The sequence below is a fragment of the Rhinatrema bivittatum genome, chromosome 13, assembly GCF_901001135.1.
Source record: "Rhinatrema bivittatum chromosome 13, aRhiBiv1.1, whole genome shotgun sequence".
In the NCBI taxonomy this organism is placed as follows: Eukaryota; Metazoa; Chordata; class Amphibia; order Gymnophiona; family Rhinatrematidae; genus Rhinatrema; species Rhinatrema bivittatum.
The window spans coordinates 82,788,792-82,808,976 of NC_042627.1; the positions used below are offsets into that span (position 1 = coordinate 82,788,792).

Here is a 20,185-nt window from a genome sequence, read left to right on the forward strand (position 1 = left end):
GTGTGCCAAGCAAGGAGACAGGAGGAAAGATTTACCAAAGCTCTTCCACGTCTCTGGATCGAAGGAGTTCTTCTCTACTTACCTGGTCTCAGTGCTTACGGCTGAGTACAGAGGCAGTCTCTGGCTGCGAGGGGAGAGGGCTTTGGCCTTCACCGCTCCGCTCGGCTTCTGCAGCTGCTGCCTTTCAGCTGTTTCAGCAGCTAAGGCTCCCAGACCAAGGAACACCTCTGAGGGATCTCAGAAATCACCTCAGGAATTCTCAACTGGGGGAGGGACCCTTGGGTATCACCACAGGAGAGTGGGGCTCGATCTTCCTTTAATGTAAAGGTAAAAATTTCTCTCTTTGGATTAATGCTGCAATCCTGCTAACACCGTGCTAGTGTGGGGATAGCGTCTACAGCTGCTAAGGAGATGGAGAGATTCTGAAGAGCTGAAGTCACTGCAGGGTATATCTAGGGTGACATCAGCTTTGAAACCTGATTCAGTCTCCCATCTGCTAGCAGAGAAACACATAACCTACTGGTCCTGAGTCCATCTAGCTACACACTAGGAATTTATAAATGATTTGAAAAGGGGTACGACGAATGAGATGATCAAATTTGCGGATGGCACAAAATTATGCAGAGTAGTTAAATCTCAAGCAGATTGTGATAAATTGCAGAAGGACCTTGCGAAACTGGAAGATTGGGCTTCCAAATGGCAGATGAAATTTAACGTGGACAAGTGCAAAGTGATGCATGTAGGGAAAAATAATCCTTGCTGTACTTACACAATGTTAGGTTTTATCTTAGGAGTTACTATCCAGGAAACACATCTTGGCGTCATAGTGAATAATACATTGAAATCAGTGTGCTGTGGTGATCAAATTAGCAAACAGAATGTTAGGAATTATTAAGAAGGGAGTGGCAAAATAAAACGATGGATGTCATAATGCCTCTGTATCGCTTCATGGTGAGACCACATCTTGAATACTATGTACAATTCTGTCGCATCTCCAAAAAGATATAGTTGCACTGGAGAAGTGCAGAGAAGGGTGACCAAAATGATAAGGGGCATGGAAGGGCTGCCCTATGAGGAAAGGGTAATGAAGTTAGGACAGTTCAGTTTGGAGAAGAGTCGACTGAGGGGGGGGGGGGGGGGGAGAGATATGATAGAAGCCTACAAAATCATAAAAGGACTTGAACAAGTTAATGTAAACTAGTTATTTACTCTCTAAGATAATAGAAGAACTAAGGGGCACTCCATGAAGTTAGCAAGTAGCTCACTTAAAACAAAATATGAAGAAAATTCTTTTTCACTCAGCGCATAGTTAAGCTCTGGAATTCATTGCCATAGGATGTGGTTACAGCAGTTAGTGTAACTGGCTTTAAACAAGGTTTGGATAAGTTCCTAGAGAAAAATCCATAAACTGCTATTAATTAATAAGCAACAGTAGCCTGATTTATTTAATGTTTGGGTACTTGTGACTTGGATTTGCCACTGTTGGAAACAGGATACTGGGCTTGATAGACCCTTTGTCTGACACAATGTGGCCTATCTTATGTTCCCATCTATCTTGCGCCCCTTCTCTGTCAGCGCTAGCTCCACCTCCTCCATTCTTGTCTCCATTGTATCCATCCGTGTCTATGTATCCTGCACAGAAGCCACCAATTCTGCCACTTTCTTCACCACTACTGCCAGATTTTAATTAATCATGGTCATGAATTTAGTTGAAAACGATTCATCCCTGGAGCTGCTTCGAACTCTGTCCTGGAATTCCCAGAGCAGGCCATTCATCATCAGAGGCCTGCCTCTCTGTCTGCTCTCTGCAAGCCACCGCTACTTTATTACAGCTTTTTGTAGTTTTACTGTATTTACCAGCCCACATCGCTGGTAGCAATTCTGAAGGGACATCTCGGGAAATATTTCTATCTGGTTATTTCACTATGAACACTAAGGACAAAGAAGGATATTATGCCGGAGGCCCGGGAGCATCAGCAGCACACGTCCACCTCCTTCAGCACATCACGATCCCCCCCTTCCTTTTTTCCCTCTTTCCCAGCCAGGAAGTAGCTTTGAAAAGTGCTGTTTTGAAGTTCACTGAGCAAGGAAAATAAAAAAAAAAAAAAAGGTTAACACACCCAAAGAACATAGAGACAAGAGAATACCGTCCGTGCACAGTGCAGACAAAAGAAGCTGAGGGGATGCTGAAGACTCCCGCACATGCTCAGCAGAGCAAAAGCTCTATAGTTTTGAGAGAAGTTTCTGTCCCGTGCCGCCAGGCGGCGCACTATCACAGATCATGGCTAATTCAGCCCTGCTTAATTGACAGAAAAACAAAGTGCATTTATTTATTTAACAAAAAACTATATTCCACATATTCTCAAAATGTTCAAACATGGATTACAATAAACACACTGAAAAATTCAACACCAACACTTGAAGCCTTGCAGAAATAGGCAGAGTCCATACCTTGGGTGTGCTTCCTTTAATGAACTTTTTGATTGAAGACAGTAACCCTGTTTCATTCTTCTGCAGCTTTTCCTCTCCAACAGATAAACCTTCTTCAATCTCAGAGTGTTTCCGCTTCACCCTCACAGCACGGAGGGTAAGAGATGGACTAGACTGTTGAGAAGCTTTCCGCGTTCTCAGCCTCATCTTTTATACAGTCTACCACATGTAAAACTTAAAAGGAAAACAGAGAAATACAAATGTTTAGTATGTGTTAATACATTGGATACAAGGTTGTTAAGAAAATATGACAAAATCCCACCATATACATAGCCTCCTGATCATCATCATTCAGAAGCCCAAAACAGCTCAGTGTTTTTTCACTTTATTAAACTACAAGCCGTTAAGCCCGTTAAAACGGGCTACATCCCTCTGTCTCTCACCTCCCCCTCATTCTCTCTCCCCTCCACCCCCTACCTCCCTCCCTCTCACCCACTCCTCCCACTCCTCCCTCTCCTCCCACTCACTCTCCCTCAGTCCCACTCCCTCCACCCCCTACCTCCCTCCCTCTCAGTCCCTCCCTCCCACTCAGTCTCACTCCCTCCCTCCCCCCTCTCTCCCTCCCTCTCACTCTCCCTCAGTCCCACTCCCTCCTCCCTCCCTCAGTCCCACTCCTTCCGTCCCACTCCCCTCCCTCCCACTCCCTCTCTCCCTCTCACTCCCTCTCTCCCTCTCACTCCCTCTCTCCCTCTCACTCAGTCCCACTCCCTCTCTCTCCTCCCCTCTCACTCAGTCCCTCACTCTCTCTCCTCCCTCGCTGCCACCGCCGTTAAGCCGTTAAAAAGGGCTACATCCCTCTGTCTCTCACCTCCCCCTCATTCTCTCTCCCCTCCACCCCCTACCTCCCACCCACTCCTCCCTCTCCTCTCACTCAGTCTCACTCCCTCCCCCCCTCTCTCCCTCCCTCTCACTCTCCCTCAGTCCCACTCCCTCCCCCTCTCCCACTCCCACTCTCCCTCAGTCCCACTCCCTCCCCCTCTCCCTCAGTCCCACTCCCTCCCTCTGTCCCACTCCCTCCCCCCTCCCTCTATGTCCCACTCTTCCTCAGTCCCACTCCCTCTCTATCTCCCTCCCCCCTCACTCAGTCCCCCCCCTCTCCCTCCGTCCCACTCACTCCCTCCCACTCACTCAGTCCCACTCCCTCTCTCCCTCTCACTCAGTCCCACTCCCTCTCTCTCCTCCCCTCTCACTCAGTCCCTCTCTCTCCTCCCTCGCTGCCGCTGCCGCCGCTGCCACCCAACACCGCCGCCGCTGGACGCCGCCACCCGCCGCCGCCGCTACCACCCAACGCCGCCGCCGCTGGACGCCGCCGCCGCTACCACCGGACGCCGCCATGCCGCTGCCACCCGCCGCCGCTACCACCGGACGCCGCCACCCAACGCCGCCGCCGCTGCCACTGGACGCCGCCACCCAACGCCGCCGCCGCTGCCACTGGACGCCGCCATTGTTTTTTCTTTTTTTCTGACGCTGGCTCAGAGCGACGTGCTCGCCCGCACATGCGCGGTAGAGCTGGTCTCTACTGCGCATTTGCGGGCCGTCGGTCACAGGCCATTTATAAGGTAGATTGTCTCCATTCAAAACAGCCTAGCACTTTTTATTCTGTAGGAATTCTCATAAGTGAAAAGTTGAAATATATGGAACCATACAGTTTAGTTTTGCTATATAATTCTACTATTTTTTTTATTATGGACTCTTTTAGAGCAAAAGTGTTAAAAAAGATAATTAAAGCTGTGATTTAGCAAAAACAGGACAGGAATTCTACAGTAAAAATATTAACACTAGGGGTCTGGGAAAGACATTGAGTAAATTTATCTCACCAAATTTTGCTGGAGTACCTTTATGCGGTGACCTCACTGTATAATATCTACACTAAATTTCAACAAGATGACTACTACTACTACTACTGAAGTATGAAAGGAAGGACAAAGAAAAATTCATATTAGTTACACAATGCCTAGGACAAAAAAAAGCCCACTTGTAGCACTAAAGATAAGGCCGTGATAGAGCTGAATCTTCACGTGAAGATTCACAACCCTGGTGCAGTTATAGGCTATGGTGAACCTGTTCATGGACCCGCTGCAGCAAGAGACAGATTATATAAACCATGAAAAAATGAAGATGGGCTCTTACTTTAATTCAGATTTAATTTAGGTTTTGACATAAAACCTGAATTAAATCTGTAGGGCATGCAAAGAAAAGAAAGTTTCCACTATTTTTCCCAGCACTGAAGTCAGGCTAACCGGTCTGTAGTTTCCAGGATTGCTCCCGGAACCCTTTTTAAATATTGGGGTTATATTGGCCACCCTCCAGTCTTCAGGTACAATGGATGACTTTAATGATAAGTTACAAATTTTAACTAATAGATCTGAAATTTCATTTTTGAGTTCCTTCAGAACCCTGGGATGCATACCATCCGGTCCAGGTGATTTACTACTCTTTAGTTTGTCAATCCTGCCTACTACATCTTCCACGTTCACAGTGATTTGGTTCAGTTCATCTGAATCACCACCCTTGAAAACCATCTCTGGAACCGGTATCTCCCAAACATCCTCATTAGTAAACAGAAGCAAAGAATTAATTTAGTCTTTCTGCAATGGCCTTATCTTCCCTAAGAGCACTTGGTCATCTAATGGTCCAACAGACTCCTTCACAGTTTTCTTGCTTCAGATATATTTTTTAAAGTTTTTATTATGAGTTGTTGCTTCTACGGCCAACTTCATTTCAAATTCTCTCTTAGCCTGCCTTATCAATGTTTTACATTTAACTTGACAATGCTGATTCTTTTCCTATTTTCTTCCAAATGTATCGCTTCATGGTGAGACCACATCTTGAATACTATGTACAATTCTGTTGCATCTCCAAAAAGATATAGTTGCACTGGAGAAGTGCAGAGAAGTGCGACAAAAATAATAAGGGGCATGGAAGGGCTCACTGGTCTATAGTTTTTGAAGGATTTTTTTTTTGGCTAAAATAGCCTCTTTCACCTCACCTTTTAACCATGCCAGTAATTGTTTTGCTTTCCTCCCACCTTTCTTAATGCATGGAATACATCTTATAAATTCCAGGAGACTGTTCTCTTTGGCACAATATAACTATGAAGAGCATTAACAGTAAATTAGAGAAATTTAAATCATTCCCAACACATTCTGACTTATGAATGAGGTTCATCTCTTCAGGGCAAGTGCAAAACAAACCCATTTGATGACACTGTCCCCGACAAAAAATATATCACTACATCAGTGATCAATTCAGGTGAGTGAAATATTTTAATGCTTTCTTGTTCCTCAGTACTCAAATGCATTTTGCTGAGATTTGGAAGCAAAACTGACAGGACAAAGAGGGAATCTTCATGCAAAAAAAACAAACCACCACATACGCATCAGTGATTCAGATATGAAAGCACATCAAGAGCAGGAGGTGTAACCAAGAGTTGATTAACATAGTAACAAAGCAGATGATGACAGAAAAAGATCAACTTTCCCATCCATGTGTGCCCTATTATTCTTGTCTATACTGCTAAGGATATATCCCAGCCAAATGGCAAGAATTTATTTATTTTTTTGTTTTTTATATACCGATATTCAACTAGACTCATCACATCGGTGTACATATAACAAAAAGTTAGAAATGTTACATCGTAATAATAATAACAGTGAGAAGACTAAATGTAAAAAGAGAAGAAAAAATTAAAAATGTGTGAAAAAGAAGTAATGAGAAATAGTTAAAATGAGATTAGAAGAACGCTAGTAAGCTTTACCTGATTCAAGACAGTTTTTTATTTATTTAAAACATTTTTAAATCATTTAACTGATACAATCTTCCTAAACGATGTACAACATGACTCAAAAATAACACAATTTAAAACAGTTAAAATCTCAAACTTCCAAGACTCAACAAATATAATCATCACTGAACAGCATTATTCATCAACCAGGTTTTTAAACTTTCTGGAATCTCAAAAGATCCCTCCTCTCCCTCAAATTTGATGGAAGACTATTCCACAATTATGGAACAGTCATTTTCCTCCTTTTTTTTTTTTTGTACATCTTTATTCATTTTACAGAAGAAACAGATAAATAGCAAAAAGTAACATGCAATTCACCAATAAAATAGCAACAACAAAATCCAGTGGTTATGTAGCCAAAACAAATAAGTATGAAACTGGCATTAGAGAAACAAATGAATTACCCCTCCCAAACTAAGAGCCAACATACCCTTATAGGGAGTATCAGGAAAAAATACCTCAAATATCTTGTAAATATATAATCACTCTGAAGTAATGTCCTTACCAACAGTTTCAGAGGTGGTATTAGTGGAAGTAGCCCCCTCCTCGGCCAAAGAAAACCTGTCCCTAATAGAGGGAGGCAAGTGATCTATGAATGCACCCCAGATTCTAGGGAATATTTTACTTGTCTTTCCTCCGGCCCCCAGGCACCAAGATTTAAAATCCATCAATAAAAGCTTTATCATCTCAGAGTGCCAGAAAGCTAACGTGGGAGTTTCCCCAACCACCCATCTGGCCAATATACATCTCCTTGCAATACACAGTCCCTTTATCAGAAACGCAGCTTCACAGTTATACCAGTCCACATCATCAGAAAGTACTCCCAACACACACACACACGCCTTCGCTGGAACAAGAATTTTTACCTTATCAGGCAAAAAAGTCCTGATCTTCTCCCAAAACTTCTGTATAGGTGGGCAATCCCAAAGACCATGACTTAAGGTAGCCCAGAGTTCAGGGCATCTCCGACACCCCAGACTCTCAGTTAACTGCATTTGGTATGCCCTATGAGTAGAAATAATAAGCCTATGAATAAGTCTCATATGTTGTTCCTGTATCAGTATCGAAGACATATTGCTATTGAGCATGACCAGACTGTCATATAAATCATCCCCATCTAGTTTTGTCCCAAAATCAGTGGACCACACAAAAGCTATCGAAGGCATATTGCTATTGAGCATGACCACATTTTCCTCCTTTATACTCTACCATCATAGGGAGCTGAACATGCAAGATCTATTTAGTTCTTACCCAATCCCCTTACCTTCTCATGTCTAAGCACAAAGATTGCAATCTAAATAAATACCAATACTATCATGGCTGTTGCCTGAACATATGGATGGTACTCTGCCACCACTAACCTGCTGTAAAGACCCGGTTAGTCCCTGAGTGTTGTAGTTTTATTTACATAAGTGCAAATTTAACCACCACCAATAGTCTCACACTTCATTCTACATTTCCATATATAATGACTGGGACCCCACTTGTATAGCTGATTGTTGAACCTCTATAGGGCAGTGGTTCTCAACCTTTTTTCTATTGGGACACACCTGGTAGATAAAGCCTACAGGCATGACACACTGAACATTTGACCATCACGGGACTAAATGTAAACATACTCTGCATCCAAGGAACCTGCCCCCCTCACCCCCATCCTCAAACAATGGATGCAGATCAGAACTAGGATATTTCAAATTCGACTCGTTATATAAAAAAAGATATTCTGATTCTGGTGCTATCTCAGTAATAAAAACACAAACTCTCTTACTACCAGATGCATTGTAAAATACAAAACCTTAAAAAAAAAAAAAACCACTCAGCACATGTATAGCATACCATCGCAACACTAATTCCAAGAACTCAAACAGCAATAGCCCTCCCTATGAAAAGGCAGCAGTGCACAACCAGTGCATTGTCCTATTGCGAATGAAAATGAGATTGGGCAACGAAATGCAGATGAAATTTAATGCGGATAAGTGCAAGGTGATGCATATAGGGAAAAATAACCCATGCTATAATTACACAATGTTAGGTTCCATATTAGGAGCTACCACCCAGGAAAAAGATCTAGGTGTCATAGTGGATAACACATTGAAATCGTCGGTTCAGTGTGCTGCGGCAGTCAAAAAAAGCAAGCAATGTTAGGAATTATTAGGAAGGGAATGGTGAATAAAACGGAAAATGTCATAATGCCTCTGTATCGCCCCATGGTGAGACCACACCTTCAATACTGTGTACAAGTCTGGTCGCCGCATCTCAAAAAAGGTATAATTGTGATGGAGAAGGTACAGAGAAGGGCTACCAAAATGATAAGGGAAATGAACAACTCCCCTATGAGGAAAGACTAAAGAGGTTAGGACTTTTCAGCTTGGAGAAGAGATGACTGAGGGGGGATATGATAGAGGTGTTTAAGATCATGAGAGGTCTAGAACGGGTAGATGTGAATCGGTTATTTACTCTTTCGGATAATAGAAAGACTAGGGGGCACTCCATGAAGTTAGCATGGGGCACATTTAAAACTAATCGGAGAAAGTTCTTTTTCACTCAACGCACAATTAAACTCTGGAATTTGTTGCCAGAGGACGTGGTTAGTGCAGTTAGTATAGCTGTGTTTAAAAAAGGATTGGATAAGTTCTTGGAGGAGAAGTCCATTACCTGCTATTAAGTTCACTTAGAGAATAGCCACTGCCATTAGCAATGGTTACATGGAATAGACTTAGTTTTTGGGTACTTGCCAGGATCTTATGGCCTGGATTGGCCACTGTTGGAAAAAGGATGCTGGGCTTGATGGACCCTTGGTCTGACCCAGTATGGCATGTTCTTATGTTCTTACCGGTTCACCTTTATACACATGTTTATTAACCCCTTCAAAAAAAAGAAGCAGATTTGTTAGACAAGACTTCCCTTGGGTAAATCCATATTGACTGGGTTCCATTAAATCATGTCTTTCTATATGCTCTACGATTTTGATCTTTAGAATAGTTTCCAGTATTTTTCCCGGCACTGAAGTCAGGCTCACTGGTCTATAGTTTCCCGGATCGCACCTGGAGCCCTTTTTAAATATTGGAGTTACATTGGCCACCCTCCAGTCTTCAGGTACAATGGATGATTTTAATGATATGTTACAAATTTTAACTAATAGATCAGAAATTTCATTTTTTAGTTCCTCCAGTACACTAGGATGCATGCCATCCGGACCAGGCGATTTACTACTCTTTAGTTTGTGAACCTGGAAGATGTAGTAGGCCAGACTGACAATGATTTGGTTCAGTTCGTCTGACTCATCACCCTTGAAAACTATCTCCGGAACCACTATCTCCCCAACATCTTCAATAGTAAACACGGAGGCAAAGAATTAATTTAGTCTTTCTGCAATGGCTTTATCTTCCCTAAGTGTCCCTTTAACCCCCTCTGTCATCTAACGGTCCAACCGACTCCCTCACAGGTGTCTTGCTTCAGATATATTTAAAAAAGTTTTTATTATGAGTTTTTGCCTCTATGGCCAACTTCATTTCAAATTCTGACTGCCGCAGCACACGGAACTGACAATTTCAACATACATCATTTTTGTATGTTTTAAGAGCATAAGAAATTGCCATACTGGGTCAGACTAAGGGTCCATCAAGCCCAGCATCCTGTTTCCAACAGTGGCCAATCCAGGCTACAAATATGTGGCAAATACTCAAACACTAAGAGGATCCCATGCTACTACGCAAGAATTTAAGTTTCATTAAGTTGCATTGTAAGAAATAAGTACCCCCCCCGCTTATTTCATTTCCGTTTATCTATAAACCGATGTGACATCACTGATCTAATGTCGGTATATAAAAATGTATAAATAAAACAGGTGCCAAAGTAGAAAAACTATTAAATATATTTGATCAAACATATTAAAGCCCAATGAAGCATGCACAGAACCAATGGCAAGTTGCTACTAATGCTTTAAAGTTGCTCAAAGAAGTGACAGGGGTGTACTGCCCGTTTCACAAACTTAATGACATTATGTAATGGATATCCCCGAACATGGGAAAAGCCTCTGCACAGTATTACACAGTAGGGATGCGCAGACGTAAAGTATTCGTTGGATTCGGTATTCGTCGGGACCCAAATACGTTGCATTCGGTCAATGGGGGGGGCACCCGATCCGTCCATTAGTTGAATTCGGTATTTGTTTCCCATTAAAGTTGTAAAAACAAAATAAAACTCCACCCCAACCCTTTAAATTTAATTAACTACAACCCCCCCACCCTCCTGACCCCCCCAAGACTTGCCAAAAGTCCCTGGTGGTCCAGCGGGGGTCCTGGAGCGATCTCCTGCACTCGCGCCATCGGCTGCCGGTATTCAAAATGGTGCCAATAGCCTTTGCCCTTACTATGTCACAGGGGCTACCAGTGCCATTGATTGACCCCTGTCACATGATAGGAGCACAAGATGGCGCCGGCCATCCATTACTCGTACCATGTGACAGGGGCCAACCAATGACATCGGTAGCCCCTGTGACATAGTAAGGGCAAAGGCTATCGGCGCCATTTTGAATACCGGCAGCCGACGGGGCGAGTGCAGGAGATCGCTCCAGGACCCCCGCTGGGTCACCAGGGACTTTTGGCAAGTCTTCGGGGGGGGGGGGGGGGTCAGGAGGGTGAGGGTTTTAGTTAGTTTTGTTTAAATTCGCTCCTTAAGATGGGGGGAGAAATTCGGTAATAATACATTGCATTCGTGGGGATTCGCCATGCATTTCGCGGACCCATGAATGCAACAAAATAGGGACCTATACGTTGCGGAATGCACATTTGTTCAAAACGAATGCACACACCTATTACACAGGCACATGGCTCCCCAGCATACTCAGTAATGATGGTTTCCTTGATAACATGGTGGCTTACAGTTGACAGAGTAATGCATTTCATTTATACCAGGCAACTGTTTGCTGTGTAACTCATTCTTAGGATGTCCTGGTTTTTCACCAACTCCATTCATCACACACAGGACAGGACTGCAATCTTTCCCAAGATGAGCAGTCAACTGCCAGCAAATACAAAACTAAAAATCTGACTTCCACATTATTTTTGAAGTTTTATAAGTAATTCTTTAATAGCTGTCCTGGGAGCAGCTGTGTTGGCAAGTGTCTCAAATGACATCACTGAAAGGCATCAGTAGATGTCTGTGTTTCACATTCAGAACTCAAAAGCAGAAAACACCATCTGAAATCCAACCACAGCAGCTGCCCAAAGCAACAGCATTTTGAAATATGGAATAAGGAAACTCAAATATTTCAAAAAACTAAACATTAGCAAACCTGTGAGTAAGGACATGTAAAATTTAATCAGCTTTTATAAGCAGGAGATTGAATTTCAGAATGATACATATTAGCTATACTTTAAGGCACAATTTAATTCATCTAAACCCTGGTGCCAAAGTTGTTTGGCCCACTCTATATCCCGGATATCAAGCTACAAGTTATAAATATCCCTAATGGGCTTAGCAACCATTACCTTCAATCCTCTTGATGACAGACATTTCCTTTTCTAAGCTCTGCTTGTAGCTGGCTGTATGTTGTTATTTTTATGACTCCTTGCATTTTTTTTTTTAAAACACAGTGGATGCTACAAAATTTAACTATCACATGAGTTACCTACAAAGAAGCCTTTACTTACTCCTAACACTCAGATATTCATCAGTAGTGTCATTTAGGGAACTGAATGATTAATGTTCTTTGCTGCATTTAACAGAATCAAATGTTCACGTGCTGAGTACTAGCATGCAATCTGTACAAAATGAAATGTTTTACAGTAATGATTAAGAATCTGTAAGTGGTTTCCCATCTGTTCCTCCTAGAAGTCATGTTTGTACACATTACAAAACTTACATACAACTGGACAGAATTACAGTCAGTAACAGGCCACTGCAGATACACAGGACTGAGGTGTCATTTGTGATGCCTGAAGGCTTCAATGGGAGAAGAAAAGCTACTTAAAATGGAAATAAATGTAAACTTAAATCTGTTGTCTACTCTAAATCATGTTTACTATTTGAAATGCTGCCCAGTGTATTTTAAAATTAATTTGTGTTTTGCTTGTGTACATACTTTGTTCAGATCACAAAGGCCATTTTAACCATGTATCAGATACCCTGTCTGAAGCAGTATAGAGATAAAAATCTGCCCTGAGCCCAGGAGGGAAGGAAATGTCTTACTCACTCTTTGGGGTGCTACTCTTCCCTTGTACAGGCCTCGGATGGCTTTCACAGAGCAGCTGCTCTGCACATCTGGTGGCTCTGGGTGGGTCTCACCTGGTTGTCCTTGGCCTGCTGGTCCAGCTTTCTCTGCTTCTCTAATAGATGCTACTTCTATCTGTTGTAATCATGGTGCCCACGTTTCCTGACACACATCACGGACAGCTTCTGCAGCAGAGATACAGGCTTCACCGCTCGTCTGAAAACTTGCCGCTACAAAGTTCACAAAGACGAAAAATGCAACTCTTGAGTACAAGCGATGATGGGCAGTATAACAATTATATAAAAAGAAGAGTCTCACTGCAGAATTCTGTGCTAACTAGGGACCCTAATATAAAAATCTGGAGAGCATAAAAGCAGAGTATGGCACATGCTATGTTCTTCAGAACTTTCATCCACACACATTTCCCAAGAAGAATAGCAGCAACAGAAAAACTTCTGATTATCCCAACATCTCAGAATTTCCCAGTCTCTGTTCTAGTTATCATTTGTCACAAAATACTCACTTATATTCTTTTTGAGCATTTTAAAGTAGCAGTGTTCCCAAAAGAAATATCTACAAAATGTCTTAAAAAAAAACCCCCCAAAAAACAAAATGGTCCTTCCTCTGCATGTTATATATATATTTTTTTTAATGATTAGAGTATTTTCTTTTCCTTCCCGGTAAGTCGGGGCTGTTATACTACTGTCTTTAATTCTTTGCGTACATATGAACATAAGATATGCCATACTGGATCATCTTGTTTAGCAAATCATTCCCATTCCGTATTTTAGGAATGTGTATTTACTAACTGGAAAAACATCATTTGCTAGCAGCCCTGTCTAACAGGGATTATAAAACATTTTTCTACTAAGCCTGACAAAGGTACGAGTAAAAGAAACATCTAGATTTTTAGCCAGAGGGGTAGATCATCATTTAATGCTTAACTCAAATGTGCCCAACACTAAGTAAAGAGCAGGTGCTCGAGGCCTGCTTTCAGGGTGTGGAGCTGTGCAGCTGAATAGATTGCCACAGGCAAAAGGGTGCCTGCCACACCCCAGCCCTGACATGAATACCTGTGGTGTGGGCTTCCACAGCAGTGGTGTATTACTGCCGGAAACCTCTTCTGTGGGAACCCCAGGCGCTATCCTTGGCAGGAAGAAAACAGCAGCAGTAGTTCTTCCCTCCAAAGACTGAACCACAGGGAACTCAGTCTCATGGGACCCGCATGGAACAAAGTTTTATGAGGCGGGCAGTTGCAGGTAAGAAGAATCTCCCCTGCTTTTCTCTTGCTAGCTGGAGGCCTCACAAGGGAGAAAAGGAGCAAAGGAAGGATGGGGAAGGAGACAAAGGAAAAACAAGAGAGATAATGAGCAAGAGAGAGGATGGGGAGGAACAAAAAAAAATGAATGGGGTAAAGGGGGGCAGTGTGAGATAGCAAATAAAAGGGTAGGAGGGGTGAGAGAGCAATGGGCAGCTGAAGGGATTAGAAAATGAGCAAAGGGGCTGAGGGATGAGAGAGCAAGCAAAAGCTGAGAGCAAGTAGGTATGGCCGGGGGTTTTCTCCTCAATTCTGCCAGCTGAGGCTTAAGTCATAGAAGCTGCATTCATGTCGCTGATGAGAGTGTTTTGGCTTCCTGGAGTATAAGGGGATGTCAGAGATGGTGTCCACTTATGGAAGAAGGGGTGAACTGTCTTTCAGAACAGACTGGCAAACCTACATAGGCGGCTTTAAATTAGGATCGCTGGTGACGGGTGAAAAAGGCACTTGAGTAAAACAAACACTTGTAAGCAAATGGGAATAAAGGGCAAGATCTAAAACGTAGTGTATACTAATGCACATACGGGCTGATACAGTAAGGGGCGCTCAGCCGTGCTCACCCGTTTACCTGCAATTGGCTGCACGTTTTCAACATGCGTCTATTAACTCTTATACAGTAAGTGTTTAGCGAGTTGAAAACGTTGGCCAACCCTCCCCCCCCCCCCCCCCCCCTCGAAACTAATAGTGCTCATTATATGCAAATGCATGTTGATGAGGCTATTAGTTAGTCCCTGGGATACTGAAAGTAAAATGTGCGGCCAAGCTGCACATTTTATGCTCAGAAATTAACGCCTATCCAAGGGCAGGCATTCATTTCTGAGCAACCCGGTAAAGCGTACAGAAAAGCAGAAAAAAGCAAGTTTGGCTACCGTAAACGGTGTCTCCGTAATAGCAGGATGAATTAGCCATGCTGTCATGGAACTGTCAGTCAGGCGTCGGAGGCAGAGGCTTTCCAAAGCCATACAGGAGCTTAGCTCTGTGCGGCTGCGCGTGTGTTCCCGCGCAGGAGACAGAATCTCCTCAGTCTGAATAATAGCAGTACGAAAAAAGGCTGTCCAGGGAGGTGGGGCCGGTCAGCATGGCTAATTCATCCTGCTATCTACGGAGACACCGTTTATGGTAAGCAAACCTGCTTTTTTCCCGTCGATAGCAGGGCTGAATTAGCCATGCTGTCATGGTAGTCCCAAGCTCCCCGTCACGCTAAGTTATATATACTTTAAGTTATTTTTTTTGCGTGACTTACTTGGCGTGGACAGCCAATTGCAAAGTTTGATGCTAAAGTATCCAAGATGTTTGTCCCAGCTTGGCATCTTGAGATGTTTGCTGGTCCTGAACAGTAATGGGATGTGAAAGAATGTAGAGATGACCATGTGGTCATTTTACAGATGTTGAGAGGTGGAACTGGACATAGATGGGCCAACGAAGTGGAGATTGCTCGCAGTTGATGAGCATTGGTTTCACCTGCAGTGCTATGTCCCCTTTTGTTGTAACAGAATTGAATGTATTGTGCTATCCAGCTAGAAATCATCCGTTATGCCACTGGCAGACCAGGGTGCATTTGGGTATAGGTTTACATTCTAGTCTTAAAGAAGGCTAGCACCCATTTACAGTCCAGGGTGTGGAGCAACTTCTCTCTGTCATTGTGTGTGGTTTTGGAAAAAAATGTAGGGACTTCTATGGATTGGTTGAGGGTGAAAGGCTGAGACCACCTTCGGAAAGAAGGATGGGTGAGTCCGTAAACTGCCTTGTGGTGGAAGGAACTGAAGATAAGGCTTATAATGTCGAGTGCTTGTAGTTCACCGACTCGGCGAGCTGAGGTTACAGTGATCAGGAACACCATTTTCCATGTGAGGTATTTCACATGTGCTGAGTCCAATGGTTCGAATGGAGGGAGCATTATTGCTCTAGGACTAGGTTGAGATTCCAGGCCACTGGAGGCTTGGATAGTGGGGGTCGGAGATGATAAAAGGCCCCTATGATCTAGAAACCAGTGGTGTTGGGATATTGGGTGGCCCTGAGTGGCCTGAGGTAGGCCTGCGATGGCACTTAGGGTGAATTCGGACAGAGTGATCACTAGCCCCCTGAGTATAAGGTGAATAGGTAATCTAGTAGATCTGTTGGAGCGCAATTAAAGAGATCGTAGCGATTAGTCGTGCACCAGGACTCACAGCGCTTCCATTTAATTGGTATGCTTTCCTGGTAGATGGCTTTCTGGCCACAAGCAAGATGTTTGGGATTCTTCTGATATCCCTTTAGCCTTTAGGACCGCCCATTCAATCTCCACGCTGTCAGGTCTTCATGGGGTGGGAAGAGCTCCGTGTTCTTGGGATAGTAGACCAATTTTGTGTCCCAACGGAATGGGGCATCGATTGATAGGTGGAGGAGGTACACGGACCAAGGTTGCCGGGGCCATGCTGGGTAAATTAGGATCAGGTCTGCCGATCTCAGCTATGCATTTCTGGAGCATGCGTGTTATGAGCTGGATCGGTGGGAATGCGTACGTCAGGCTTCCCGACCATGGGAGTAAGAAGGCTTCCTGAGCCTGCGGAGATGACTGGGAAAACAGTGAGCAGAACTGAGGTACCTTCCTGTTGTGTTCCGTGGCAAAGAGATACATGGACGGTGTCACCCATTGAGTGAAAATGGCATTGGCCACCTGCTGGTTTAGAGACCACTCGTGAGGGTGAAATATTCCGACTTAATCTGTTCCAACACCGAGTGTTGGCTATACCGGGAAGATATGTCGCTTGTAGATGGATTGCATGATGTAGACGTCCAATCCCATATGAGAAGTGCTTCCCTGCAGAGTATCCATGAACTTGACCCTCCTTGTTTGTTGATATAAAACATGGCTACTTGATTGTCCATGTATATCATGACTCTTTTCCCTTGCAAGGTTGCACGAAAGGTTTTGAGGGCATATCGAATCGCTCTAGTTCGAGAAGACTGATCTGATATGACTGTTCATGAGGGGTCCATAAGCCCTGTGTTTGTAGGTGGTCAAGGTGAGCTCCCCATCCTTTGTGGGAAGCGTCTGTTGTGAGAACTGTGTTGTGAGGTGGCATTGGAGAAAAGTGCTCCTTTTTTACGCACCTGCGGTTTTAACCACCGATTCATAAGTCCATGATCATGTCTGGAGTCAAGTTGATTTTCCGAGACAAAGGTTGCGAGTGTTGTGACCACTGACGCTTTAGTCCACATTGGAGTCGGCGAATGTGAAGACGGGTGTTCAGACCATGTGAATGGCTGTCGCCATATGACCCAATACCCAGTATTTGGTGGGCTGTTGGTCTTGTTGTAGACATAGGTGTTTGGTAAGAATCTGAAGCCGTAACCTTCGGTCTTTGGGAAGAAAAGCTCTGCTTTTGGTCATGTCCATAATGCTCCTAGAACTGAAGTGTTCGGGAGGGTTGTAGGCTTGACTTTTCGTAATTGATAATGAGGCCTAGGTCTTGAAGACAGGAAATGTCTGTTGCAGGTGGGTTAGTAGGGTCAGTCAATCTGAGGCTACTAGGAGCCAGTCGTCTAGATAGGGAAATAATTGGATTCCCAGCTTTCGAAGGTGGGCCACCACCACTGCCATGCACTTCGTGAATACCCGAGGGGCTGCCAAGAGGGCGAAGGGGAGAACCTTGTATTGGTAATGTTGTTTCTTGTAGTGGAAACAGAGGTATTGCCATGAAGAGGGGTGCACTGGAATATGAGTGTAAGCATCCTTCAAGTCTAGTGAGCACATCCAATCATTGGGTTGCAGAAGGGGAATAATCATTTTCGGGGAGAACCATTTTGAATTTCTCTAGTGACTAGATGTTTGTTCAACTCGCGCAAGTCCAGAGATTGGGCGCAGACCTCCTGATTTTTTGGGAATTAAGAAGTAAGGGGAGTAAAACCCTGTAATTTGGAGGTTTGAGGGTAATACTCGAATTGCTTGTTGATGTTGAAGTGTCGATATTTCTTCAGTCAACTGAAGATGATTGGCACATGCCTGTGCTTGGAATGAGAATGTGGCAAGGAAGGTCTGGAGCGAAAGTGTAGTTGATAGCCCTGAGGAACTATTTCTAGAACCCAGCGATCGATTGTGATTTGTGACCAGGCTCGACTGAATGCCCTAATTCTTCCTCCCACAGCCGTGGGGGGTGGTGGCCTAGCTGGAGTTAAAAAGAGGGTGGGGGCCTTCGAGGTAGTGGAGGCTGGCTGAGTTTGTGGACACTGTGCGCATGGCCTACCTCGACTTTGTTGGTGTTGAGACGATTGTCGAGGTGGTTGAGGGTAAGGAGGTGGTCTATACAATGGATAGGCCCCGAATGATCGTCTGTGTGGTACGATGCTCGACAAGCAGGTGCAAAGTATCGGTGAGAGAAGGCACCATATGTATGAGAAGATGTTAAGGTTTGAACTGCTAACGTTCTGCTCTTTTAATTGAGGCAACTGTTTCTTGGAGACAATTACCGAAAGGTTGTCTCCACGGCAAGGTAGGTTAGCCAACTTGTCAGATATCTTCTCTTATGGCACTAGCGTCGGAGCCAAGCCAAATGCCTGGCCGCTATAGCCGACACGGAGGTTCTCGAAGATGTCTCGAAACCTTCATACACCATTCTCAGGAGAAGTCGAATGCCTTCCTCCATGTCCTGTAATGGTTGCAGTGGTGGAGTCATGGGATTTGAGCCATATCCCTAAGGAAGCCCCGAACTATGGTACTCACTCCCAACCGAACTGAGAACACAACAAATTTAAAAACCTTCAAAAAGAACTAAAAACTTGGATGGTCACCAAAGCCTACCAAAATACCCTATGACTCTATGCTACAATTTCCCTCCCTATAAACATACAGAACCAATCCAAAGCACGTAAGTTAACCTGTACAATTTAATAACCAAACTATGTTTAGAACGACTAAGATAACTATGTTAACAAGCATATGAATTTTTCGACACTCTGTCAACATCGAAACGTTGTAAACCGTTGTGATGGCGAAACCGGACAGTAATATAAAACTCGATAAATAAATAAATAAATCTGTAATCGGAAGGAAACCTTTAGTTGTTGTAAGATGATTCATACAAATATTGTACGATGTAGAATGATGTTGATGTATTCTTGCCCCTACCATTGATGATTGGAAGATCTTCTTCCAAAGTCATTTAGATACTTATCATCCTTCCCAGGTGGCGTACTGGAATGTAACCTGGATTTTTGGCACACTGGCATGGCCGACTCTGCCACTATAGATGTGTGAGGTAACTGAGGTGATGATGTAGATTGTTGCATTCTGTACTTCATGTCCGCTTTCTTAGGGACTGGTGTGATCGAGTATGGTGTTTCCCATGATTTTTCAAGCACTGTATCTAAAAACTTGATGTGGTGGGAGCGCTGATTGGATTTGATGGAAGATCAAAGATCTTCAAGAGTCCCATTGTTTTCTGATCTTGGGTCCAGCATTTTGTGGACTTCCACGTTGAGGACAGAGCCCACTTTGTCCTATGAATTTTGGTATGAAAGGTCCTCTGGGATGTATAAAGCTACTCCCGATCCGGGTGGGAGGCTGCCCGTGACCCACTTAGTACTGCCCTTGCAAAGCTGTGTCCTCCTGAGGCCTGAACATCCAGGCGGTAAATCCTGGAGAAGGTGTGGAGGAGGACCATGTCCCCGCCCCTGCAGATCTCAGCGGGTGACAGCATCTTGGTTTCCGCCCAGGCTCTAGTAGAATGGGCCTTGACTGGTAAAGGTAGTGGCTTGCTTGCTTCCTACGTAGGCTGCCTTGATGTCTTCTTTGATCCAGCGGGCTATGGTTGCTCGCGAGGCCGCTTCCCCTTGCTTCTTCCCGCTGTGAAGAACGAATAGATGATCTGTCTTTCGTACGGATTCTGACCTTTCCAAGTATTGGACTAGGAGCCTGCCGACGTTGAGATGGCGTAGACTTCGAACCTCTTCCGAATTCTTATGCTCATCTGGCGATGGTAGCGAGATAGTTTAGAGGAGATGGAAGTGAGACACCACTTTGGGGAGGAATGACGGAACTGGTGCATAACTGGATGGGTCCCCGGGGTGAGCTAAGGAACGGCTCTCGGCAGGACAGTGCTTGTAGCTCGGATATACGATGGGCCGAACAGACTGACAGCAGAAAGGCTGTCTTCAGTGTTAATAGTCGGAGAGACAGGACGCGGAGAGGTCTGAAGGAGGTGCCTGCTAGGAAATCTAGGACCAGGTTGAGGTTCCAAAGAGGCACTGGCTACTTCAGAGGTGGTCGGATCTGCTTGACTCCTTTCAGAAAGCGGGAGACATCTGGGTAAGAGGCTATACTGCCGCTCTCGCTCTTGGTTCTGTAGCATGACAATGCAGCTACCTGTACCTTGATGGAATTGAGAGACAATCTCTTCTG

At 44.1% G+C, this 20,185-nt stretch overlaps 1 protein-coding gene across 6 annotated transcripts in view; it reads right to left on the bottom strand.

Annotated features, from left to right (window-relative positions):
- The window catches only part of CTDSPL2 (CTD small phosphatase like 2), a 127,558-nt gene that overhangs the window by 93,141 nt on the left and 14,232 nt on the right, over nt 1-20,185 (bottom strand). For 3 of the 6 annotated variants that reach the window (XM_029574686.1, XM_029574687.1, XM_029574681.1), the window contains exons 2-3: nt 12,471-12,718; nt 2,452-2,664 (exon numbers count right to left, since the gene is read on the bottom strand). In XM_029574686.1, the coding sequence (XP_029430546.1) occupies nt 2,452-2,637 (186 nt within the window). In that variant the 5' untranslated portion in view covers nt 2,638-2,664; nt 12,471-12,718. Of the gene's footprint in view, nt 1-2,451; nt 2,665-7,140; nt 7,280-12,470; nt 12,719-20,185 lie in introns of all 6 variants that reach the window. The other 3 variants (XM_029574685.1, XM_029574682.1, XM_029574684.1) reach the window with 3 other exon arrangements.